This window comes from Desmodus rotundus, chromosome 11, assembly GCF_022682495.2.
Source record: "Desmodus rotundus isolate HL8 chromosome 11, HLdesRot8A.1, whole genome shotgun sequence".
NCBI classification, from domain to species: Eukaryota; Metazoa; Chordata; class Mammalia; order Chiroptera; family Phyllostomidae; genus Desmodus; species Desmodus rotundus.
Window position 1 is genome coordinate 674679 of NC_071397.1, and position 25163 is coordinate 699841.

General features: G+C 50.5%; 2 protein-coding genes and 1 long non-coding RNA gene across 11 annotated transcripts; 1 reads left to right on the forward strand and 2 right to left on the reverse strand.

The window, feature by feature from the left end:
- Nucleotides 1–120: 120 nt before the first annotated feature.
- Nucleotides 121–3325, reverse strand: NRM (nurim). 2 transcript variants are annotated; one of them, XM_024557992.3, is made up of 4 exons: nucleotides 2814–3325; nucleotides 2077–2273; nucleotides 1328–1504; nucleotides 121–984 (listed from the first exon to the last, which is right to left on the reverse strand). In XM_024557992.3, the coding sequence occupies exons 1-4, from the start codon at nucleotides 2944–2946 to the stop codon at nucleotides 703–705; spliced, it is 789 nt and encodes a 262-aa protein (XP_024413760.1). In that variant the 5' UTR covers nucleotides 2947–3325; the 3' UTR covers nucleotides 121–702. The 2 variants fall into 2 exon arrangements, with proteins under 2 accessions (XP_024413760.1, XP_045049359.1); XM_045193424.2 differs by lacking the exon at nucleotides 1328–1504.
- On the forward strand, nucleotides 267–11038 carry LOC123479499 (uncharacterized). Its single transcript, XR_006655140.2, has 3 exons — nucleotides 267–355; nucleotides 1061–1191; nucleotides 9634–11038. It is a non-coding gene; the product is annotated as an uncharacterized lncRNA (long non-coding RNA).
- On the reverse strand, nucleotides 11032–25105 carry MDC1 (mediator of DNA damage checkpoint 1). Of its 8 annotated transcripts, none has more exons than XM_024557663.3 (15): nucleotides 24972–25105; nucleotides 20902–21040; nucleotides 20085–20462; nucleotides 19924–19999; nucleotides 18550–19628; nucleotides 18235–18345; nucleotides 17018–17083; nucleotides 15379–16170; nucleotides 15228–15271; nucleotides 13725–14795; nucleotides 13528–13644; nucleotides 13219–13401; nucleotides 12871–12996; nucleotides 12682–12792; nucleotides 11032–11775 (listed from the first exon to the last, which is right to left on the reverse strand). In XM_024557663.3, the coding sequence occupies exons 2-15, from the start codon at nucleotides 21035–21037 to the stop codon at nucleotides 11608–11610; spliced, it is 4458 nt and encodes a 1485-aa protein (XP_024413431.2). In that variant the 5' UTR covers nucleotides 21038–21040; nucleotides 24972–25105; the 3' UTR covers nucleotides 11032–11607. The 8 variants fall into 8 exon arrangements, 7 of the variants coding, with proteins under 7 accessions (XP_024413431.2, XP_045049357.2, XP_045049354.2 ...); XM_045193422.2 differs by having other exon boundaries at nucleotides 18235–18351; XM_045193419.3 differs by adding an exon at nucleotides 23353–23390 and having other exon boundaries at nucleotides 18235–19628; nucleotides 24972–25031.
- Nucleotides 25106–25163: the final 58 nt, after the last annotated feature.

A 25163-nucleotide genomic window follows, 5' to 3' on the forward strand; every position in this document is an offset into this window, starting at 1 on the left:
AACGGTCGCCAGAGGGCGCGGTGGCCGTTCGGGCGCGAGTTCGGCGCGCCCTGGCTCGGCTCGCCGTCGCCCCAGCGCCGCCCTGCACCCTCGGCGCACGGACAGGCTGCGCAGCGTAGGTAGAAAAAGCAGACCGAGATTTATTGTCCCGCTGCGCGCGCGCCCCGGGAGAGCAGGGAGCCCTTAATCACTGGAATTAAGAGCTGGAGAATCCTCAGCGAAGTTCAAGGACGGAAGCCAGGGGCGGGGCCTTCGGAGGCCAGAGGCCAGCCCGTGGGAACCGGGGAGCCACGGAGCCTGCAGGGGCAGCCACTGCTGTCAAACTTGCAGACCCTAGGAGAAGGGGATCTTTGCGGTGCGGAGATGAGTGGCTCCTTCAGGGCAGTGGTCAGGCTGGCCCCTTCTCCTTTTGAGCAGCTTGGGGAGGGGGTGTCAAGCCCTAAACTGAGAAGACCTGTAAGTCCCCCACCCCCTCTTCCTGGCTGGTGAGAAGCAGACCTCGAAGTCCTGAAACTTAGTGACTATTGTACCACAAAATAAGATGTAGGTTATGGAGATGGACCCAGGGAGGGGAGTGGATGGGCCAGTTCCTTCAGTCCATGGATCTGGGCCTCTGGTCTGCAGCAGCCAAGACCTGGATGTGGAGGGATTTGAATTCTGAGGGGGAGAGGGAGTACAAGGCTTGAAACCAAGGTTAGCTCCTCAATAGGCCTCGCCCTCCTGGGGCCGGGAGAGCAGGTGGAGTTTTCTCTGTAGCTGGGCCCGGAGGTAGCATAGGTCTTGCTGGTCAAGTCCGTGCGCCAGGCCCAGGTACAGGGTGAGGAGGAGAGCGAGGAGGAGCCGGTCAGTGCCCAGGGTGGGCACCACCCACAGCACTGTCAGCAGCTCCACACACACCGGGTGGCGCAGGTGGGAGAAGAGTCTCAGAGCCCGGGGAGACTTCAGCGCCAGAGGCTCCCCTAGCCCCAGCACGTGGTAGTACACCTAGGAGCGGGAGGGCAGCTTAGCCGCGGAGTCAAGCCCCTGTCCTAACTTAGCCACCTGTTCTCCCCCCTTCTAGGCCCCGTCCTGCTCTAACTCAGGCCCAGGAACCGCCCTTCCACGTCCTGGGCCCCCGACCCTCCTCTTCAGGCCATGAACCGTCCACAGGCTCAGGAGGCCCAACGTTTTGGCCTTTGAAGAACGGCTGAGGTGAGACTCATACAAGAAAGGCAGGGAGCTGAAAGCAAGAGCAAGGTAGAAGAGCATGGGAGGGGGAGGGGGGAAATCCTTGGAAAGCCAAGAGGTGTTCTCGAAAGGACCAAAGGTAGGGACCTGGGAGCCTCACCTGTTTGAGGCCCATGAGCTCCGCGTAGTCGAAGACCAGAAGGATGCTGAAGATGAGGAGCCAGGAAATGACGTGAAGCACAAAGCACAGGAGGGGCACCCAGGTGGCCCACGGCTCTGCCCGAGCTGCCCACAACACCGGGCCTCTGGGAACAGGCTCCCAGTATCGCATCACCAGCTGGGGAAGGACGAGGGGCTGGGAGACCTAGACCCAGAGGCTGCCCCCACCCGAGACTGGCTTGCAGCTCTCCCCACCTTTACCATGAGCATCACCAACAAATGTGTAGCACGGGGAGGGTGCTTGGTGGGGCCCAAAGGATGTAAGGATGATCCGTCTCTACCCAGAGGACTTACAGAACGGATGAGGGTGACCAGAGAGGTGCACAGTAGCCCTTGCCAAGCCCCCGCTGGGAAGACAGGCGAATACTGACTAGGAAGCCTTCTCTTGGCTCTGAAGAGAGGGTAGGGCTTAGGAAGAGTTAAGCAGAGGCTCTCAAGCGGTACAGAACACAGTGCAGAGGTGCGAATGCACATGGCATGCGTGCTTGGGGAGTGACAAGCAGGGCACGCTTCTCGATTAAAAAGTAGGGCGTGTGCTGTGGGGGAATGGAAGCTGAGATTAGAGTCACGAACACCCTGAGGTCTCCTGAACTCACACTTTTATCAGAAGGCTAAGGTCCTTGCTCCTGCTATCTAGGGCATCCTTCCCAGACTGTTTCTCTTAGGGACTTAGCTTCCAGGGCCTCATACCTGCAAGGCCAGGGCAGTGCACGCCACGTACAATGACCTCTGAAGAACCCCAAAGTACCGGGACATCCACACTTTCACTGTCTCAGTTGCCATGAGGCTGTGCTGTGCCACAAATAGTAGCAGGAGCCCCAGGTCCCAGGCCAGAGGAGCAAGAATGCTGCGGTCCTGGAAGGCAGCCAGCCATCCCTGGTAGGCACCTGGGGGAGTTGGGGAGTGAGAAGAACAGGACCCCCTACCCTCATCTCTTGGAGTCCCAGGCCATGTCCCGGAATGCGCTCAAGAACCTTAACTTCCTCTGTAGTCTTTGCCCAACTCGCTTCCCCATTCCCTGTTTCTTCCCTCTTTCCTAGGCCTCCTTTAGAGCTCTGAAGACCATTCCTGTTGGGTGGTGACAAAGGCATAGCAGGAGAGGCCACCCTTGCCCCTCTGATTTCGCTTCTCCAGATGTTCTCTTCCGAATCAATCTCCTCTCCATAGTCCTGTCTACAAAGCACTTTCCTTAACATGCTCTGTTTATCGCCCTTTCCCTTGGTCTCAGTCCTAACCATCCTGTCTCTCCAAAGGGCGAATCCCTGACTTCCTAATTTAGTTTCTCCAGCAGCTTCTCGGAACCTTTCTCGGTTGTAGATCCCTCTCCCGGACCTTCCCCGTCGTTTGTCTAGCAAGCCCCGCCTCACTCCCTCTCCTCTGGCTCCACCTCCCTACCCCAGAGCTCATCCCCGACCCCTCCATCTCACCTGCACCTCCAGACTCCGGCATCCCTCCAAGCAGAGGCCGAAGGGAGGTGAAGCGCACGAACTCCACTCCCGTGCCAAAGGCCAGGATGAAAGAGGCGAGGGCAGCAGGGACCAGCAGCAGTGCAGGGGCCATTGCGAGAAACAGATGGGTGGGGAAGAGGCGGGCTTAGGATTTCCCGCGGCTGGAGACCCGGCCCCCGGCCCCACCTCCCGAAGGGATCCAGCCCCGAAGGGCGGGGCCTCTGCGCGCCGAGTCCGGGCTCCCGCCCGGCCGCGCCGCCGGGCCAGCCGTCGCAGCGCCGGGGCCCGAGTGCCCCTCCGGAGTCTCCGTCTCCGAGTTGCGGAAAGAAGGTTAGAATCCCGAGTTGGAGGTGAAAGGGCAGTAGCTCTGCAGCCACTCCTGTGGGTTGACTCCTCCCTTGGCTATTCTTCCGTCCAAAACACAGCTCCTCTTTTAGAGGGTTCTTGCGGAAACGGATAGAAACCCCCTTTCTTTAACGGTCCTGGCTGGGGAACACACCCAGAGTCAGCGGTTCTACATCCGCGGTTAACGCAATAATGACGGGTGAGAAAACGGCTGAGAACCCAAAGCTGCGAGGCACCGACTACATCTTGTTAATTGAAAAAAATTAGGGACTATTTCACCACAAAATAACTTAATCATTATTCTGTAACTTACTGTTGTTTTTTTAAATGTAATTTAATTTTATTGACTTGAGAACGGAACGGAGAGAGAGATGGATTTGTTGTTCCACTTCTTCGTGCATCCACTGGTTTATTCTTTTATGTGCCCTGACCAGGGATCGAACCCTGGACCTTGGGGTGTCAGGACGACGCTCCAACCAACTTCTTAACCCAGCCAGGGCGACATTTAGCCAAAAGCTGTTACTTTGTAACCGTGAGGATAAAAATGTAAAAATACTTGGGGTAGAAAGCTTTGTTGATTACAGTTGCAAATGCTGCAGTAGGAAAATGTTATCCAGGCTTCTAAAGAACTGTATGACTACTCTGCAACCTCTTTAGCTGGACTCCGCTTATTAGTCAGAAATCACTAAGGTCTTTTGTGTTAACATGTTTTCCCTTACAGACCTGTTTGTAATACAGACTAACATTCATATCTAAAAAGAAACGAAAGAGTAAGATTTTCTCGATCAGATTTTTTAAAGTTCTGTTTTTATGATTATGCTATTAGAGTTCTCCCAATTTCCCCCCCTTCATCCCCTTCCATTCAGCAATCCCCACTCCCTTAGGCAATCCCTTCACCATTGGTCATGTCCAAGGGTCATTCCTATAAGATCTTTGGCCACTCCATTTCCTATGTACTTGACATCCCCATGGCTATTTTGTAACTACCTACTTGTACTTCCTAATCCCCTCACCTCCTCCCCCACTCCCCCACACCCCCTCACATCTGGAAACTATCAAAATGCTCTCCGAGTCCATGATTCTGTCTCTGTTCTTGTTTGCTTCGTTTGTTTTTTAGATTCAATTGTTGATAGATATGTATTTTTTGTCATTTGATTGTTCATAATTTTGATACGGTTTTTCTTAAGTAAGTTCCTTTAACATTTCATATAATAATGGTTTGGCGATGATGAACTCTTTTAGCTTTTACTTGCCTGGGAAGCTCTTTATCTGCCCTTCCATTCCAAATGACATCTTTCCTGCACAGAGCAATCTTGGCTGTAGGTCCCTGCTTTTTCATGGCTTTGAATCTTTTTCGGCAATTCCTTCCGGCCTGCAAAGCTTCTTTTGAGAAATCAGCTGACAGTCTTATGGGAACTCCCCTAAGGTAACCACCCGCTTTTCTCTTGTTGCTTTTAAGATTCTCTATCTTTAACCTTTGGGATTTTAATTATGATGTGTCTTTCAGTGGGCCTCTTTGCACCCATTTTGTTTGGGACTCTGTGCTTCCTGGGCTTGCATGTGTATTTCCTTCACCAAATTAGGGAAGTTTTCTTTCATTATTTTTCAAACAGATTTCCAATTTCTTGTTCTTTCTCTTCTTCTGGCACCCCAATGATGTGAATGTTTGAACACTTGAAGTTGTCCCAGAGGTTGCTTATACTATATTCATTTTTTTTGCATTCTTTTTTCTTTTTGTTGTTCTGATTGGCTGTGTTTTGCTTCCTTTTGTTACAAATTATTGATTTGATTCTCGGCTTCCTCCACTCTACTGTTGTTTCCCTGTAAACTGTTCTTTATTTCAATTAATGTATCCTTCGTTTCTGACTGGATCTTTTTTATGCTGTTGAGGTCTTCATTCAGTTCCTTGAACATCCTTATAACCAATGTTTTGGAGTCTGCATCTAATAGAATGGTTATCTCCTTTAAAAAAAAAAGATTGTATTTACTTATTTTTAGAGAGAGGGGAAGGAGGGAGAAAAAGAGGGAGAGAAACATCAATGTGTGGTTGTCTCTCACACACCCCCTACTGGGGACCTGGCCTGACACCCAAACATATGCCCTGACTGGGAATTGAACCTGAAACCCTTTGGTTTGCAGGCCCACACTCAATCCACTGAGCTACACCAGCTAGGGCTGCTTAACTCCCTTTTGTTTAGTTCTTTTTCTGAAGTTTTGATCTGTTCTTTCATTGGGGCTGTGTTTCTCTGTCTCCTCATTTTGGCAGCCTCCCTGTGTTTGTTTCTGTGTATTAGGTAGAGCTGCTTTGACTCCCTGTCTTGGTTGTGTGGCCGAATGTAATAGGTGTCCTACAGGGTCCAGTGGCACAGTCTCCCTGTCACTTAAGCTGGGTACTCAAGGTGCACCTTTCGTGTGGGCTGAGCACACCCTCCTCTTGGAGTTGAGATTGTTGTTGGCAGATGAATGGGAGGGACTACCCAGGCCAGTCAGCAAGGACTGGCTGTGACCACTGATCATCAACCTCCGCCTCCCGTAGAGGCTCAGCTGTGCAGGGGCAGGGTGGTGGTGCTCTGGCGTGGTCTGTAGCTGCCCACTGGGTGCACAGGCCCTGGGGTTTCCCCAGGGTGGTGCAGGCCAAGATCAGCCCCCACCTGTGTTTCTCCCGTGGCCACCCTGCCTGAGCTGTAACGCAGTGTGAGATGGCTGCTACTTGTGCTGGGCTTGGAGGTTTCCCAGGTCAAGCCAGGGTGTGAATCTAAAGCCGCTGCTGCCAGTGCCCAGCCTGGGGCCACATGGCAAGAGTCCAGGGCTGGAGGCTCACTGAGGCTGCCTGCTGCTTGTTCGAGAGGATTTAGGAAGTTTGAAGCCTGATCTGAGACCAGCCATTCATATGGAAAAGCCACTGTTACCAGCCGGGGTGGGCCAGTACGGTGGGTGAGACAGAGTCTCCGGGGATCTCCAGGGCAGGGCAAACAGTGTTAGGCAGGTGATGGAGTCTCAGGTATGGTACCTCCCTGCCAGCTCTGTGGCTCTGTGAGGGGAGGGTTCAGAAAAGAGCCAGTGGCCTCTGCCCACCTTTCTGTCTGGGAGGAAGCTGTCCCTCAGCTCCCACCTTGATGTCAGACACTTCAGTTCCTCCCTGTTTGCCCCTGGTGCCTTTCAAGCTGCTACCCTGGTGCTGGAGCTCAGAGGGAGTGAGTCTGAGTAAGTCCATGTGTGGGTTCTTTAAGAGAAATTGCTTGGGACTCTAACAGTTTCTTCCACCGACTCAGTTCCTGCTGGTTTATGCAGCCAGGAATTATGGGGACTTATCTTCCTGGCACTGGAACTTCCTAGCTGGTGGGCCTGGTGTGGGGCTGGGACTCCTGGCTCCTGAGATATCCCACCCAAATTTTCATCCACCACACGTGGATGTGGGACCAGCCCGTTCCATATTTCTGCCTCTCTTACCAGTCTAGATGGATGGGTTTCTTTAATTCTGTGATTCTCGGACTTCCAATCAACTCAATTTCTGATGGTTCTGAGTGATGGTTGTCCCACAGTTTAAGTGTAACTTTGACGTGGTTGTGCGAGGAGGTGAGCTGTGTTTACTTGTGCTGCCATGTTGACCAGAAGTCTCCCTCAGATTTAAAAATCATGTAGTTAAGAACCTACTCGCAGCATTTCTGCTGTGCAGCCGCACCGTGGCAATGAGCCTCACCGGTCTGCTGAACGACGAACTGCATTTGGAAAACTGAAGCTTGTTCCTGAGGGTGTTCACGACAAAAACTGCCTAATTCCATGACGTGGATCTTACCTGTGACAAAATGTGCTCCACAGTAAAAAAAAAATAGCCCTTGTTGCTCTGGCTGGTGTGGCTCAGTGGGCTAAGCGCCAGCCTGTGAACTGAAAGGATGCCCATTTGATTACTTGTCAGGGCACATGCCTGGGTTGTGGGCCAGGTCCACCCACCCACGAATCAGCACCAGAAGGGCCCAATTTGCTTGTGGGTAGCAGGGGAGGTAACGGAAAGCCAGGAGAGAGCTGAGCAAGGAAAGAAAGAGGAAAGGCCCAAATAAAAGAACAGATCAATGGTCCAAAAATAGAACTAAGCAATGAAGAAATAGCCAACCTATCAGATGCAGAGTTCAAAACACTGGTAGTCAGGATGCTCACAGAAATGGCCGCTGAGTATGGTCGTAAAATAGAGGGAAAAGTGAAGGCTATGCTAAGTGAAATAAAGGAAAATGTACAGGGAGCCAACAGTGAAGGGAAGGAAACTGGGACTCAAATCAATGGTTTGGAGCAGAAGGAAGAAGTAAACATTCAACCAGGACAGAATGAAGAAAAAGAGTTCAGAAAAATGAAGAGAGGCATAGGAACCTCTGGGACAACTTTAAACATTCCAACATCCAAATCATAGGGGTGCCAGAAGGAGAAGAGGAAGAGCAAGACATTGAAAACTCATTTGAAAAAATAATGGAGAACTTCCCAAATCTGGCAAAGGAAATAGACTTCCAGGAAGTCCAGGAAGCTCAGAGAGTCCCAAAGAAGTTGGACCCAAAGAGGACCACACCAAGACACACCATAATTAAATTACCCAAGATTAGCCCTGGCTGGAGTGGCTCAGTGGATTGAGCACCAGCCTGTGAACCAAAGGGTTGCCAGTTCGATTCCTGGTCAGGGCACATGCCTGGGTTGTAGGCCAGGTCCCTGGTATGGGGCACGTGAGAGGTAACCACACATTGATGTTTCTCTCCCTCTTTCTCCCTGTCTTCCTTTCTGTCTAAAAATAAATAAACTAAATCTTTTAAAAAATAAAATAAATTACCCAAGATTTTAGAATCTTGGGAGAGAATCTTAAAAGCAGCAAGAGAAAACGAGACAGTTGCCTACAAAGGAATTCCCATAAGACAATCAGCTGATTTCTCAAAAGAGACCTTGCAGGCAAGAAGGGGCTGGAAAGAAGTATTCCAAGTCATGAAAGGCAAGAACCTATATCCAAGATTACTGTATCCAGCAAAGCTATCATTTAGAATGGAAGGGTGGAAGGGCAGATAAAGTGCTTCCTAGATAAGGTCAGGTTAGAGGAGTTCATCACGACCAAACCCTTATTATATGAAATGTTAAAGGGACTTATCTAAGAAAAAGAAGAAGATCAAAACTGTGAACAGTAAAATGACAACAAGCTCATAACTATCAACAACTAAACCTGAAAAAGAACCCCCACCAAAACTAAGCAAACTAGAACAGGAGCTGAATTACAAAATAGAGATCACATGGAGGGTTACCAGTGGGGAGGAGGAGGGGGGAAAATGGGGGAAAAGTTATAGGGAATAAGAAGCATAAATGGTAGGTACAAAATAGACTGGGGGAGGTTAAGAATAGTTGGGAAATGGAGAAGCCAAGGAATTTGTACGTGTGACACATGGACATGAACTAAGGTGGGGTAATGTTGGTGGGAGGGGTGGTGCAGGGTGGAGGGGAATAAAGGGGAGAAAAAAATGGGACAACTGTAATAGCATAATCAATAAAATATATTAAAAAATAAAACCAATAAACATATGGCAGACTATGACTGAAGCTGATGTTGATTTCAAGATTACCAGTGGTTGTTTTATCTAGTCTGTGTTAATTAAAAAACATTGGATTTGGATAAACTTCTTATGCTCGTCAGGTCCGCCAAATGTGGAAGGGAGATGATGGAAGCCATGCCATTGAGGTGCAGACAAGTGACTTGAAGGAAGTGGTTGATGAATCGATCCTGGGTAGCTTTGGAAAGGCCGGCCAGTCTACCTGTCTGTGAGGTCTGTTAGAAAAGTCACAACGCTGAAGAAGCCCCAGTTTGAACTGGGACACCGGGAGCTTCGTGGTGAAGGTAGCAGTTCTGGAAAAGCTGCTGGGGAGGGTTCCAAGGCTTTATGAGCTGACGGATATGAGAGCCAGTCCACGAATCTGTTTGATTCAGACTTTTAATGGTGACAAATAAAAACCCTCTTTGTGGGCCCTGGCCATGTAGCTCAGCTGGTTAGAGTGTCTCCCCAGTGTTTTCAAGGGTGCAGGTTCGATGCCTGGTAGGGCACATACCAGAGACAACCAATGAATACATCAATAAGTGGAACGACAAATCCATGTTTCTCTCTGTCTTAAAAAATAATCAAGAAATAAAACATTTAAAAAAATCCTGTTTGTGGTTAAAAAAAGGAACCTAGTCACAGCAGCTATCAACATAGTAGAGACCTTAGACATCACTAAGCTCATTCCCTTAACTTATAGAAGACGTAGTCCCAGAGATAAAGTTTTCTAAGATGAGAATCAAGGAGCTGCTAGTCCTGTGGGCTCAGAGACAAGAAAATCACCGAAGAGCATCTCATGCACTCTCTGCGTCCCCTCTCTTGGCCCAAGGCTCAGATCTCCCATCTTCTGAATCGACAGTGTCGTGTCCTGTAACATACACTTTCTGCTTTCCTTCCAGATTCCCTCTGTCCACCCTTCCTGCTTCAGGAAGTTGTCCTGAAGGGGTCCGTCAGTGCAGATCAGGTCTTGTGGAGGGAGCTCTCCCTATAGAACTGCCGCCGTCTCATCTCTTTGGGCGCAGAGGTAGGTGATCTCCACAGGCCTGTGCATCCCGCGGTACAGCAACTGCAACGCTGATTCACCTCTGCCCACCTGTATGTTCACTTTATTGAACTCTCCCCAAACCATTCTGATCTGACCGTGCCGTTGCTTCCTGCCAGGACCTGACTGATACACCACACAACTGGCTGCAAACTGTGGGGTTCATTGGAAGTGTAAGAAAAAAACTCCTGTCCTCTGGGAGCTTACGTCGAGGCACTTACATGACACCAGTCGTGAAGTGGGAATGCTAAGTGGGGTACAGAGACAATAGGTACTAGGAGGAATTCCGTGACCTCAAGAACAGGGACAGTTTCACACAGAACGAGGCTTTGAGTTGTGCCGTGGGACTAATGTCTATTTGGTTTAACGTTTATTTAACGTTCTCACCCACAACGGCTGTGCTTAATAAACTATATTGAGAGATTAGCTTTAGTTAAAAGCCAGCACAGTGGCAAAGCTCACGCTGTTTCTACTATACCAAAGTTCTCCAGACTTAGGTGTAACTTAGCTCAGGAAAATGCACAGAATTAACCAACACAGTTTTTCTTACTGAAGTGAAACTCACGTGACACAAAATCCAGCATCTCAGCGACAGCCGCCCAGTGGCACTCAGTGCATTCCCAGTGTGTGACCACCACCTCTGCCTAGTTCCAAAACGTCTTCCTCTCCCCCAAATCAGATGCTGTGCCCATTCCCCCCACTCAGGCCACTGCAACCACCAACCCACTCCCCATCTCTGTGGGTGTCCCTATTCTGGGTTATTTTATAGGTGGAATCAGACAATGTGACCATTTGTGTCTGGCTTCTTTTACTTAGCGTAATGCTTTTACGGTTTAGCCTCAAAGCACTGTAGCATCAATCAGTAGTATTTTACGCCTTCTTATGGCTGCATAATAATCACTTGTGTGGGCATGTCACATTTTGAAACACGTTTCTCTCTTTTGGTTCCTGTGGAAAGTGTTTATGTGAACAAGTGTCTACACTTGTCTACAGGTGTTTGTGAACAACTGTTTTAATTCTTTCAGGTATATGCCTACAAGTGGAATTGCTGGGTCATTTGGTAATTATGTTGAATTTTTGAGAAACCACAAAGCTGTTCACCACAAGGGCTGAACTATTCTTCCTTCCCATCAGCAATGTGTAAGGGTTCCAATTTCCAATCTCTCCATGTCCTGTAATCAACCAACCTTTAAAACTTAAATTTTAAAAAAGCTTAAACTTAAAAAATATTATATTTAAAAAATGCACAACACCATAAGGCACAGAGCGAGTGTTTATTTATCACAGAGGTTAAGCTGCAGCTGTAACTTTACAAATACTGGGAAACCAGGCCAGAAAAGTACAGCGACTTGCTCTAAGCCAAAGCTAATGGATGCTTCTAACGAGATGGGGCCAGGAGAGGAGAAGACATTTTAGTAGCATTTTATAAGAACACCTTCAAATTTACAAACTCCAAGCATCCTTTCAAGTTCCTGACATCAAAATCGTTTCCACTGTGTTTTGGAGGATAAACAAGAATCCCAGTAGAAAAAGAAAGAGATGGCTTCCAAATGGGAGGCAGGACACCAAACCATAAGTACATCAGTCGGCCTAAAGATGACGGCCACTTAAGAGATCTGAGCCACCGAGTTTAGCCAAATAAATGACCATTTAAGAAAATCTCCTCCCAATCTCCTTATCTTTGCTTTCCCATAAGCTTTTTCAGCCCTACCCAAGTTTCAAGACAAATCAGATTGGTATACCCCAGTCCTTTTAAAGCCCTAAATTCTTTCTCCAAATATTTGCAAAGTATTTATTGGTCTGGGAGGGAAAAGGGTCCTGGGGTGGGCTCTCAGGTGCACGGCCTTTCCAAAGTGCAGAGAACAAAAGCCTCTGGCTTGGCTTCCTGCTTCAGCACCCCCGTCAGCAGGAACTCCGGTGAGAGGATGGGCAGCCCAGCCCGCAGCGGCGTGGTGCATCGAGGGACGTCCTGGGAGCACGTGATCACAACTCTCTGAGGCTGGGGAGACAGACAGCACAGACGGAAAGCCAGGTGGGAAAAGAGCCCCAGAAATAGGGTTCGGGCCCACTTGTCAGTCTAAGCATCACTCACAGAGGACCTCCTGATTCGATGCCGCGTGAAGCGCGGTGCAGTGTCTAGGAAGCACTCCCACCAGAAAAGTTGAGCCAGAATTTATTCAAGCTTTTAAAATTGACTACAATTTACAGGAAATATAGAAGACAGAAGATTAAGGTAAATGATATAACCATGGAGCAAACAGAAAAGTCCAGACAGAGGAACATTCTAAAGGACAATTGACCTAGTTTCTGCAGGAAGTCAGTGGCATAAGAAAAGGCCGGGTGGGCCCTGGGTGCTGTGGCTCAGTGGATTGAGCGCTGGCCTGCGAACCAAGGGGCTGAAGGTTCGATTCCCAGTTAGGGTGCATGCCTGGGTTGTGGCCCAGGTCCCCAGTTGGGGGTGTGTGATAGGCAATTAATTGGTCGCTGTTTTTCTCCCTCTCCCCCACCCTAAAAATAAACAACAAAAAACCCCCCTACATACTAAGGAAAACAAAAGAAAATGTGCATGTTTCTTAGAGATATGTACTTAAAGTATGTAAGTAGAAATATGTTTGCAGTTTTCTTTAAAACACTTTAGTAAAGAAGATGGGGGAATAAGGGGATAGAGCAAGTGTAGCAAGATCTAAATTAACCTCAGTGATTGGTATATCGAGGCTCACTGCATTATTCTCTCTCCTTTTGTATATATTTGAAATTCTTTAAAATACAAAATAAAACTAAGCCTAATTGGTATCAGCCGAGCTCCTCTCATTCCCATCCCTTCTGTGCCGTTCTCCCCAAACCCTCTCAGTACTGTCCCCACGTGCGCCCCCCCAGATGTAGGACCCTCCCCACCCACCGGTACCTTGTAGGACCGGGGCATGCTGGAGAGGACAGTGCCTCCGCAGCAACTGATGATCTCCGCCATCTGAGGAGGGGGGGGCCGGACTCCGGGGGTCACGTGAATCTCGTAGCCCTGAGAGGACAAAACGGTGGAGACGGTGGGGAGCGCGCCGAGAAGCTGTGCACTGCTGGGCAGCAGGCAGTGTCTCACCTCCAGCAGCCTTCGCTCACGAGCCCGGCTCAGAGAATCACGGAGGCTGAAGCCAAAGTTCTTTTCCTGCTCAGAGTCAGTCACCACATATTCATCCGGGGGCAAGAAACTGCCAACCTTGTGGGACTAAGGGCAGCAGTGGTCAGTGTCAAAGCTCAGGCCAGCCTGTCCCCTAGTCCTGTGGCCTAGCATTGACCGGGAGCTCACACAGTGTTCCTGAATGAAGTCTGCCTCACTCACCCTGGTGTGTCCCGCCCCCCCCCCCCCCCCCCCCCCCGGTGCTATGTGAGCCGCCTTCTTCTACGGTCACTCTCTCCACTGGTCTGTCACCGTCGCCTGGCCTCTCACCTGGTGCAGCCAGTCCAGGGAGAGGATGGGGATCCCCCGCCCCAGGGCACACAGGAACTTGACTGTCCGGCACACTCGGTCAGTCACCAGGTGGGAAGCTTCCGCTGCTGAGCTGGCCAGGCTTCCCCCCAGGGCCAGCACTGCCTGCTCTGCCCGGGCGTCTGCCACTCCTGTGAAGAGCACCTGTGGAGGGATTAGCCTAAGTTGGTCACAGCAACCCACACGTCAGGGCTTATCTCCCAAGCCTCTAGGGCTCCTCCCACCCCCCCACATCTGCTCCCACAAAGCACGAGGCCCCTTCTCTCCTACTTTGGGGGCTGTGGGCGCATGTTTAGGTTTGGTCCGACGGAGGCTGCGGCCTGGCACTCGCTTGGGCTCCTCAGCTTTGTGTTTCTCTCTCTTGCCTGGTCCTGGAATGACCACATCCTGGGATTGAGAAGGATCTTCGTGAGGCTTTCCGAGGACCCAAGCCTTTCTCAGCCCCGAGGCCCCAGTCGTCTCCTCACCTCTTCCTTCTCTGTGGGGTCTTCCTCCTCCTTGAGGAACACTGTCTTCTGGTGGACCTCCCCTCTTTGGAGCCGTTTTTGAAGTGGGGGTGAGTCCACAGTACTGGAAGGCCTCTTGCGGCTTTGAAAGGCCTTATGCTGGGTCTTTGGGGTGAACTCATGTCTACCTCCTGCCTCTACCTTTGGGATCTGGGAAACATGAGTGGGTGCCTCAGGAAGCTCGGCAAAGGCAGGCTTAGGGATGGTCCTAAGGGACTTGGCTACTCTCACTGCTCCTCGCCTTTGGTGCCTTGAGGATGGGGAGTTTGGTTCAAGGGGTGCAGAACAGGGTTCACAGACGATGGGAGTGGTGAGGGACCCGTTCTTCCTAGTGGCCCTCGGCCTCCTGCTGCAATTGGCTTGAGGGATGGGCTCAGGGGAAATAGGCTGGTGTGTGGGGCCAGGAGACTGGAACTCAGGGGTGGTAGGAACTGGCACAGCACTTCCTGTAGACCTCAGTGTCCTGCGCCGACCACCCTGAGAAGGCTGGAGCTCAGGGGCCTTGGGGACAACTGGTTTAGGGGTCTTGACAGAGGACCTATGTGTCCTGCTCCTAGTGACCCGAGATGTGGGCTCAGGGGTGACAGGCAGGTCTTTGGAGGTGGAAGGCTGGAGCTCAGGGGCCGTGGGGACAACTGGTTTAGGGGTCTTGACAGAGGACCTATGTGTCCGGCTCCGAGTGGCCCGAGATGTGGGCTCAGGGGTGACAGGCAGGTCTTTGGAGGCAGAAGGGTGGGACTCTGAGGCTATAGAAGAAACTGGAGAGGACGTCATCTTGGAGCGCCCTCGGGGCCTGACTTTGGGTTTGGCATGAAGAGGGTCCAACTCTGAAGACAAGGGATTCTCTAGAACTTCCTGGCTCCCGTTTTGCCTGGTTCTGGGAATGGGTGGTTTTAAAAAAGGTGGAGAGGGAGCAAAGAGGGACTGAGGCGCAGGGTGTTCTTGGTTCCGACAGATGAGGGGGTCTTGGCCTGGGGCTGAGGCTGCAGGTACTGTCGCAGGCACACAAGCATCTAGAGTTTCTGGATCACCCTGGGGAGAAACAGAAGCGAGTGAGAGAGCAAGAGGCAGGGGGAAGAGAGAGAGGGCTGGACACTATGCTCGATGCTACAGTGAGAGTACGCTCACTGGCTTTTCTCCTTCTGTCTCTGACCAGCTTCCATGAGTCCAGGACTTCCCAGCTAGGAAGCGGTCTCCTCTCCCACGAACCGCTCCCACAAGGCCAGTACAGTGCTGTCAGCATATGGGTGATGGACAGCTGGGAAGAGGGAAGGGGCACGAAGAAAGGGATGTTCTGAACCACGGTGAGGGAGACAGAACTGGGAGACAGGTATATGGAAAATAACAGGTGCCGAGGTAGAGAGACAGAAGCCAACACTAAGGAGTGGAAAATGATGACAGTGGAGAAGTTGGAGAAGGACAAATGAAAGCAAGTGGAGGGGAGTTGGAGAAAGCAGCTCTTACCCTAGAAACCCTCTCTGCAGGTGGCGTCTTGCAACTCAAGTGGCCTAGACAGAAAGTAAAGACAAGTGTGGCTGAGGTTCGAGCAGGTGTTACTTAGGGTTTACCATGAGGGCTGTGTGACACCTTGGGTCCCCCCTCTGCTTTCACTTACCTCTCTGCCACCTCCTGTGGCTTAATGGGGCTCTCCTTCTTCCACCCGACTGGCTCCCAGAAGCTACCAGGGCTGGTGAGAGTCCCACGAGGCCCCTTGCCCATCCTTCAGGCTGCAGTGTAGGGCTGGAGGCCTGCCCTTTCTGGCCCATGCTCCCTCCCTGTGTCTCCGGTCCCTGCGCACCTCCCTCCAGTGCTCCTCTGGGTACGCTGCCGCCTGTCCCACCTGGCTCACACTTTCTCCGTGGTGCTGGTGTTCCTGCTTCTCTCTCAAATGCTTCTTTTGCAGGAGCCTGCTTTACTATCTCTTGTAATTCCTTGGGTGTCTCAATTTCTACCTTCAAACTCTCCATATCCCTTTCCATAAACCCACTTTTCCCCATTTTATTGGACTCTTGTCTCTGAGTGTCTCTGGCTAACACCTGTTTTTGTTCTCTGTCCTTCATCACCCCGGTTACTTCTTCCTCTCCAATCACATTTTCTCTCGATCCTTCTGGTGGCAGTTTTTTGGTTTCCCTCCCTAACGGCCCTCCCTCCAGAGTCACCCTCTCTGCTGGTTCTCTTGGTATACTCATGCCTTTCTCTGCAGTCTGTATCTCTCTGCCTTGAATCCCCAGTGGCTCTGTGTGGAGTGGGCTTTCTGGATGTTGGTCTTGAGATGCTGCTCTAGGTGAAAAGGGGCAAGAGCCCTGGGCCTCAAGGTGGGCAGCACCAAGCTGGGCATCTGAGGCCTCGGACTCTTTTAGACAGAATGGCTGTGTAGCCAAGACCTCCCATGGTTCATCCAGGGCACCTGGAAGTAGAGTCAGAGAGGGGGAGAAAGAGAATTTGAGAAGGTTAACAGATTGAGAAAGGATTAAGATAAATTCATGAATAATAAATCTATACAAGTTATTAAAGAAAAGCTGGGAATAAGAAGGATATTTGTAACATTTAATGTTTGTCTCAAAAAGTAAGACCATAGCTCTGGCTGGTGTGGCTCAGTGGATTGAGTGCTGGTCTGTGAACCAAAGGGTAGCTGGTTTGATTCCCAGTCAGGGCACACGCCTGGGTTGCAGACCAGGTCCCAGGTATGGGGCACGTGAGAGGCAACCACACACTGATGTTTCTCTCCTTCTCTTTCTCTCACCCTTCTCCTCTCTCTAAAAATAAATAAGAAAAATCTTAAAAAAAAAAAAAAAAAGTAAGACCATACTGTCATATAAAAGCTCTCACAGCAGCCTCTTAAAAACCATGCTAGATAAATTGCTCTATGGGTCTCTAAATTAACGACTTTTTTCCTAACAAGACGGAGAAACATCAGCAAATAAATATGAAAGAAACATGTAGAGGAAGAAACAATGATGCAAAGTCAGGGGCACAGAGGAGGGGAGCTTCCTATACCTGGGGCCTGGGAGCTGCCACGGGAAAGGCCAGGGTCCTGGGGTAAACGGGAAGGCCTAGGTGGACTCACCCCCCCCCCCCCCCCCCCCCCCCGCCGTGCCCTGGGCTGCTGCGCATGGAGAGACGGCTGGAGCACGGCCCCGCAGAAGACGCTGTCCCCTGCCCTGCCGGTGCCAGCTTCCACACCCTTCCAAGGCTGCCAGCCTGACCCCCGGCCCCTGCCCGTGTGCAGGTGTCCCCACGACAGACGCTCTCACCTCCCATGCTCTGACCCTCTGTCTCCACAAAGCACTGGGTAGCCTGTAGGTCCAGATTTTCAGAGTCTGGTGGGGGAGAAAGACAGGGTAATAAAAAAATCGTATCTGACCCATAACACCGTGCTTTTTCACTACTTTTATCTTCCCGACTCAAACCCCTATACAATGGACTGAATATCTGTGTCCCAGCCCACATTCTTTAAAAACATTTTTAAAACTTTTATTAGTATTTATTTTATGCTGAATTTACTCCCCGGCCCTAAGTTTCTGTTTCTTCAGTTTCTCCTGGGATATCTTTTCCTTCCGTGCAAGCTCCCCTCTGGTTCAGGAACAAGCTGCTCTTTCTCAGTAGGGCCATCTCGTGTGGCGGGGAGAGCCCGCCCGTGAGCTCCGTAAGGGCCGCGCTGCCTCTGGGGAGCTTCGTTCGCCTGGATGTGCTCAATGACCAGAAAATCTACATCTAAACCCTTAACTTCAGCATTACTCTCTGTATTTTTAAGCACACACAGCAAAAATTTAGCACCCTTTTTGGGCCATTCACCCCGTGTCAATCCCCACTGTTTGGCTGGGCGCACCTACCAACTCCACCCTTGTGTCAACTGAATGGGACACACTGCTGCTTTAAAGTGACATCTTTCACACACTTGGTGGCTTTTTGAATATGCACACCCTTGATGACCTGGGCAGTTTCATGAGTGTTCTTAACGTGAACACGAAGAGTTGAGCCTCTTGATTTGCATGATTTTGTGGGGTTCTCTGGGAATAGTGAATAGTGTTGAACAGTAAAGTGAATAGCAAACCACTTTTTAGAGGTCACTTCTGGCTGCTTGCAGGAAGATGCCACCCCACATTCTTCCTCTAACACCACAGTGTGCTGGTACCAGGAGGCAGGGCACTTGGGAAGTGACTGGGTCCTCAGGGTGGAGCCCTCATGAATGGGATTAGTGCCCTAATAAGAGAGACCCCAAAGGGCGCCCTTGTGCCCTTCTGGCATTTAAGGACACAGTGAGAAGCAAGGAAGTGAGCCCTCACCAGATAATCAATCTGCTGTTGCCTCGATCACGCACTTTCCAGTCATTAGAGCCACGAGAAACAAAGGACTGTCGTCTGTGAGCCACCCACTCTGTGGCACTGTTTATAGTGGCCTGAGTGGACTAAGTCACCCTGCAAACTTTCTTGATCTTAGGGGTCGAGGGAGGAGGCAGGCCAGCGCTTACCATCATGGCTGTCTCCAGAGTCCCTGGTCATGTCCGCATGTGGCTCTCTCCCTCTTTCTCTGGGGGGCTGGGCTCCCTTTCTCTGAGGCTGGGTGGGTTCTCCTAGAGTACCTGTGTCTACCAAGAGATCTGTTACATTCTCCCTTGAGACGAGAAGATGGTCCTGCTCTGCTTGTGCTACAGGCGGCTCACCCTGGGCCCCTGCCTCAAGAGCTCTCTCCTGCTGCAGAACAGAAACAACCCTCTCTGTCCCAGAAACCCCTTCTGTTGGAAACGGACTCTTTCTGACATCAGCATCTGCTCCACTGTCCCCACCTGGAGGAGGCCGGGCTTCCGCTAGATGCATCACAGGTAGCTTTGCTGGACCCCCTTCTGCTCCCACATTTGTTTGGTTTGTCCATGCCACAGGCACCTGAGGCTTCTCTGGGAGTGTAACTGCTGGTGCTGGGGGGAGTTCCTCTTCCACTTGTGTGCTGATGCCCACTTTGACAGAGGCTCGGCTTCTTTCCAGGTGGACTCCAGGTGAGCTCTTATCTCCTTCCACGTCTCTAACACTGGCCACGAAAGGAGGCTGGCTCTCTTCTGAATGTGCTTTGTCTGTGTGACCTTTGGGAACATATTCTCTCTTTTCTACTGGGAACTTCTCCTCCTCCGCTTCCGTGTCCCTGTCTCTCCCAGAAGGGGACCGAGGCCGGGCTTGGCCCCCTTCCACAGCTGCACCTCTGTCCCACGCAGCGGCATGGCTTTCTTTCAGACGTGCCAAGGTGAGTGCTGCTGACACTTCCTCCTCGTCCTCCGTATCGCTGTCAATCACCACGGAGGCTTGGCTGCGCCCCAGAGGGGCTGTGAGTGGGGCCTCAGTCTCCACATCTGTGTCGCTACCAGCCAGGCTCTCTTGACGATGTGCCGGATCAGGCCCCCCAGGACTCTCTGCACTAACTCCAAGAAAGGTTTGCCTCTTCTTCACAGGAACTACAGCTGGGGTCGCAGGAATCTCTTCTTCCATGTCAGTGTCACTGTCTGTGAAGCCAGAGGGCTGGGCCCTTTCCAGACGGACCTCCGCTGGCCTTCCTGGAGGCCTACCCTCGTCCTCCATGTCCGTTTCACTGTCCTCTCTGGCAGGTTGGCTCCTCTCAGGAATCGTTCCAACCAGAACCACCCCATTGCTCGTGTCATTGTTCCTTCCCTTCCCTGAACACGGACTCATTTCACACTGGGTTTCAGCTGCAACAGCTTTAGGCTGTTCTGTCTCTGCAGTGGCATCTCTTGTGGCAGCTGAGCGGGCCTCCCCTGCTGCTGGTTGTGGACTTTCTTCCTCATCTGTGTCACTGTCGAAGTTGAAGGCACAAGGTGGCCCAGGGCCATCTGGGGCAGAGGAAGGCCCCTCTTCATCACTATGAAGGGAAGAGAAGAGAAAGAGTTTACCGAATCTATTTCCAGGAAGGGTTACCTGACTCAACTGTGAGCTCCCTGAGGGCAGAGACAAGGCAGTACTTGTTTTTCTGTCTCCAGCAATTAGTTCTCCATTTGGCACATCAGAGGTGCTCAATGAAAACCCAGCCAGTGAAAGAGCATGTGTAGCTCCCCAGCCCTCACTTCCATGATAACCATCTCTCTTAGAGATGGACCCTCTAGTCTGGCGTTCTTCCCCTTTTGGAAGACTCAGGTATCTGGCCCTTCAGCAATTACCTCTCTGGAACAACTGTTCCCAAAAGGGGGGATGTGGTCCTTGGTTCTTTCACCATGCACCTTTCAGAAAGAGGATCTGCCAAGCGTAGAAGGAAGTAAGCTGACAGTTTTACACTCACCATCCCCATCTGCTCGCCCACCCTCCCAATACACACACTTACCTACTTCCTCTTCTGAGTCCTCAGCTAACAGGTTCCCCCAGGGCTGAGTTCCTCCCTGTGCCCTGGGTGTCTCCTGTACACTTAGGGGGCCCCGGGAGACAAAGGGCAGGGAGGCATCCAGGCGATGGTACTGGCAGGGCAAGTCAGCAAAGACAACCAACTCCTGGTCCCTCAGACGATGGCTCACCCCAGGGCTCAGGAACTTAGGTGGCCTCAGGATTTGCGTACCATTGAGGCTCCCACAATCCCGAATGGCTGCCTTGTTCCGGGCCAAGATGTCAATCACTGCATGTTGTTTGGAGATGGTTGGAAAGGGCAGGGCCACAGTGCAATCAGGCGTTCGGCCTACTGCGTTCTTCCCGAGGTATAGTGGGAAATCTAGGAATCAGAGAGGCAGACAGGTTCCAAGGCCACATTCCTGGTCTGTTATTGGGAAAATTTCTGGTTAAGTACTTGGCTACTCACTCCAGGTTCCCACGTGCATTAGAAAAATGAAAGGCCCTAGGACATTTAAGTATTGAAGAATATGTATGATACATTATTCATACTTAACACCCACCCATCCACACTAGATTTTTTCTATTGTTATAAAATATACATAAAATAAAGCACTTTAACCGTTTTTAAGTGCACAATAAAACCACCCCCAGTGCGACCAGAGCCCTTGCCTGGAGCAGTCAAGTCAGTCAGCCCTCTCTTCTCTATTCCCAGCAAAAAGTTTTTCAGATACCTGTGAGACATATACAAACTTCTTACAACCCTCCAACCACCTCCCCACGAAAGTAAGAGGCCTACAGCAGCCTCCACACCCCCTGACCTTTCTCTGGCCCGTGGACACTACTGAAGACGCGCAGTCGCCCTAAGGGCTCCGAGCTCCTCCCCAGTGAGTCACTGGGGAGCTCTGGTTCCTCCTCTTCTCCAGCCTCCCAGTCAATAGCCTGAGTGTCCTCCATGACCTAGGAAGGAAACACACTGCCGTCACCTCTATCGTTGGCTCACACACAGTCTTAGCGAGGAGGCTCACACCTGGGGGTAAACCCGGACAGTTACAGAGTTTGATGCTTCTCTTTATGCCAAGCATTCTGTCGTTAACCTTCTAAAGCACTGAAAAAAATTTTTTGACCATGACGCAGAATAAGAAATATCATAAGGTCCCGAGTTTACAAGTAGATGCTCCTCAACTTACAGTGTAGTTACATCCCGATAAACCCGTAAGCTGAAAACCAACACCATAGGTCAGCCTAGCCTACCTTAAAGGTGCTCGGAACACTTACATTAGCCCACAGTGGAGCGAAATCATCTACCACAAATCGTACTTGATGATACAGGATTGAACAGCTCATGTAATTTATTATGTATGCCACTTTTGCAATACCGTAAAGTCAAAAAGTCATAGTCTGGAGAATATCTGTATATAAAAACACACCAGGGCCCTGGTTGGTGTGGCTCAGTGGACTGAGCGCCGGCCAGCAAACCAAAGGGCCACTGGTTCCATTCCCAGTCAGGGCACATGCCAGGGTTGCGGGCCAGGTCTCCAGTAGGGGGAGCTCAAGTAGCAACCACACATTGACGTTTCTCTCCCTCTCTTTCTCCCTCCCTTCCCCTCTCTAAAAATAAATAAATAGAGGAACCAAGATGGTGGCGTAGGTAGACACACTGCGCCTCCTCGCACAACCAGAACTGACAGAAAATCGAAGGGCAAGGAAGTCCGACACCAAGTAGATAAAAAAGAAACATACATCCAGACCGGTAGGAGGGGCAGAGACGGGCACTGGGGCGCAGAGGACTCCGGTGGCCGTGGCGGGACCGAGACTGGCAGAGTGTGGGACCAACAGGGCAGGCAGTCTGACCACTAGCAGACCCCGCGGCCCCACACTCGCGCACAGATAAACCGGGACGAACGGCGGGGAGCGAAGCAGACCTCCCAACCCAGGGCTCCAGCTCGGGGAAATAAAGCCTCAGACCTCTGATTGAACACGCCCGTGGGGGTTGGGGCGGCAGCAGGAGAGACTCCCAGCCTCACAGGAGAGGTCACTGTTGGAGAGACCCACAGGGGCCTAGAGTGTGCACAAGCCCACCCACTCCGGAACCAGCACCAGAGGGGCCCAATCTGATTGTGGGTACCAGAGGGAGTGACTAAAATCCGGTGGAGAGTGGAGCAGGCACCATTGCTCCCTCTCGGCCTCTCCCCTACATACAGGTCACAGCGCAGCCACCAGTGTTACCCCGCCCCAGTGAACACCTAAGGCTCCGCCCCTTTAAGTAACAGACGCCAAGACCAAAAAAAAAAAAAAAAGGCCCAAATGACAGAACACTTCAAAGCTCCAGAAAAAATACCACTAAGCGAGGAACAGATAGCCAACCTATCAGATGCACACTTCAAAACACTGGTTATCAAGACGCTCACAGAATTGGTTGAATTTGTTCAAAAACTAGATGAAAAAATGAAGGCTATGCTAAGAGAAACAAAGGAAAATGTACAGGGAACCAATAGTGATGAGAAGGAAACTGGGACTCAAATCAACAGTGTGGACCAGAAGGAAGAAAGAAACATCCAACCAGAAAAGAAGGAAGAAACAAGAATTCGGAAACATGAGGAGAGGCTTAGGAACCTCCAGGACATCTTGAAACATTCCAACATCCGAATTATAGGGGTGCCAGAAGGAGAAGAGGAAGAGCAAAAAATTGAAAACTTATTTGAACAAATAATGAAGGAGAACTTCCCCAATCTGGCAAAGGACATAGACTTCCAGGAAGTCCAGGAAGCTCAGAGAGTCCCAAAGAAGCTGGACCCAAGGAGGAACACACCAAGGCACATCATAATTACATTACGCAAGATTAAACGCAAGGACCTACATCCAAGATTACTGTATCCAGCAAAGCTATCATTTAGAATGGAAGGGAAGATAAAGTGCTTCTCAGATAAGGTCAAGTTAAAGAAGTTCATCATCACCAAGCCCTCATTATATGAAATGTTACAGGGACTTATCTGAGAAAAAGATGATGATCAAAAATATGAACAGTAAAAATGACAGCAAACTCACAGTTATTAACGACCACACCTAAAAAAACACAAAAGCAAACTAAGCAAACAACTAGAACAGGAACAGAATCACAGAAATAGAGATTACATGGACTGTTATCAGTGGCGAGGGGGAGAGGGGAGAATGGGGAAAAGGTACAGGGAATAAGAAGCATAAGTTGTAGGTACAAAATAGACAGGGGGAGGGTAGGATAGTATGGGAAATGGAGAAGCCAAAGAACTTACATGTACGACCCACGGACATGAATGGGGGGGCGGAGATGCTGGTGGAGGGGGAGAAATGGGAGAAAAAAATAGGACAACTGTAATAGCACAATCAATAAAATGTACCTAAAAACACATTTATATATACATTTTGAGAAACAATGGTTAGCCTTACTATATATGATAGTTTTCATTGTTTTTTTTTCTATTTTCTATTTTTACATGCCGATTTGCAACCCACTAAACTGATTTCAATATTCACTATTGGATTGCAACTCATAGTTTGAAAAACACCATTTCACAGGGAGGTAACTTTTGCCAAGCATCAACCATGTGTTGGTAATTGTGTCAGTGTCAGGCATAGCAGCCAGGTGAGGCCGACATTTAGGAAACTAAGGCTAAGAATATTATTTGCTCAGGGTAACACAGCAGGTAAGTGTAAAGGGCAGGAATAAATGTGCTTTTGGCATCAAAGTCCATGCTTTTTACACTTTACTAGGCAATCTCTGTGTGATCCGAATAAATTGACTCATTTAATTATCTAAAGAACCCTGTAAAGTAATATGTTCTATTTCTTTGCTAAAGAAGCTGCAACACAGATAGGTTATGTAACTTGCCCAAGATCATCCAGATAATGTCTCTCCTCTGTTTAATATTCTTTGATGGCTTTCCATGCTCTCAGAATAAAATAAAATTTAAACTCCTTAGCAAGAGCTAACACGATCTGAACTTGATGCCCTCAATGCATTCCTCGCCCTCTGCCACCCCAAAAAGCCGCACGGGCCTTCTTCTCAACTCTGAACACACTGGCCCCACTGCCCCACAGCTGCATGCCTTAGGCCAGCTCCTTGGCCCTTGGCTCCTAGTTTTGCGGTCTGACTCCTACCTATTCTTTCCCACTCAGTTCAAAGGTCACTTCCTCAGCAAAGCCTTTCCTGGAGTCTTCCCTGCTTTCTGGTATTCCTAATGCATTCCCGTGTTCCACCGTGGTCAATGGATTGGTACCTATCCCGACACTTCTCCCCACATTGTAACCATTTCTGCCTTCACAGACCCCCTGGACAACCGGACCAGCAGAACTGTGTCTTTTCCTGTACGGCCCATCGTGTTCGCTCAACAGTTGTTATTCTGTACCTGGTACCGTTCAAAGTATTAGAGTACATTCACGAACCAAACACTAAACTAACCCTGCCCTCGTGGAGGTTACATCACCGAGCCTATTAATGAAAGAACCAATGGAAGTCGATAAAAACTCATAATAGGATGGGTGGAATTCACTTGGAAAGATGCCACCCTAGGGAGAAACCGCTGATAGGGAAATGGGAGGCGTCCAATGGAGATGTCTGTCCTTATTACTGGCGAACTCCGCGGGTGCCCAAGACCCTTGGCTCCAACCCAACAGGCCACCACCTTTGGTCCCCAACATGGTGGGTTCCCTCCGGGCCCAACAGTCTCGCAAGTGTCCTCATACCTAAACTCGGGGCGGGGCGTCAAGTGAGGATGAGTATTACAATCCGAGAAGAAACTTCCAAATCTCCTCCACCCAGTCGCACCCAAGGCATGCCCCTCCCACCCTCCCCGAGAAACAAGATGGCACCCCAGCAGCGCGGGGGCGGGCGCGGACCCCAGAAGTCACCTACTTTGAGCCTCTGCGCGCGCCACCAGTAACGGCCGCGACCCAGTGGCGTGAGCGCGCCAGCCTTGGTCGGAGCTGATTCGCTGATTGGTTCCCGCTGCTGTCTTTCTCGGTTCCGCGGCAAGCCGACCACGCGAGGCACAGCCAACAGCCAACGCCCCTTCCCCGCCCCGCCCCCTACAGCTCAAAGGGGCGG

Coding starts and splice junctions, on each gene's coding strand:
- NRM (XM_024557992.3), bottom strand. CDS start 2,946: ATGGCCCCTGCACTGCTGCTGGTCCCTGCTGCCCTCGCCTCTTTCATC. Junction 1,505..2,076: donor GCACTGCCCTGGCCTTGCAG/GTATGAGGCCCT, acceptor GTCCTTCCCCAG/CTGGTGATGCGATACTGGGA. Junction 985..1,327: donor AGCTCATGGGCCTCAAACAG/GTGAGGCTCCCA, acceptor TCCCGCTCCTAG/GTGTACTACCACGTGCTGGG.
- MDC1 (XM_024557660.3), bottom strand. CDS start 21,037: ATGGAGGACACTCAGGCTATTGACTGGGAGGCTGGAGAAGAGGAGGAA. Junction 20,000..20,084: donor GGACTCAGAAGAGGAAGTAG/GTAAGTGTGTGT, acceptor TACGCTTGGCAG/ATCCTCTTTCTGAAAGGTGC. Junction 16,171..17,017: donor AGAGGGTCAGAGCATGGGAG/GTGAGAGCGTCT, acceptor CTCTACTTCCAG/GTGCCCTGGATGAACCATGG.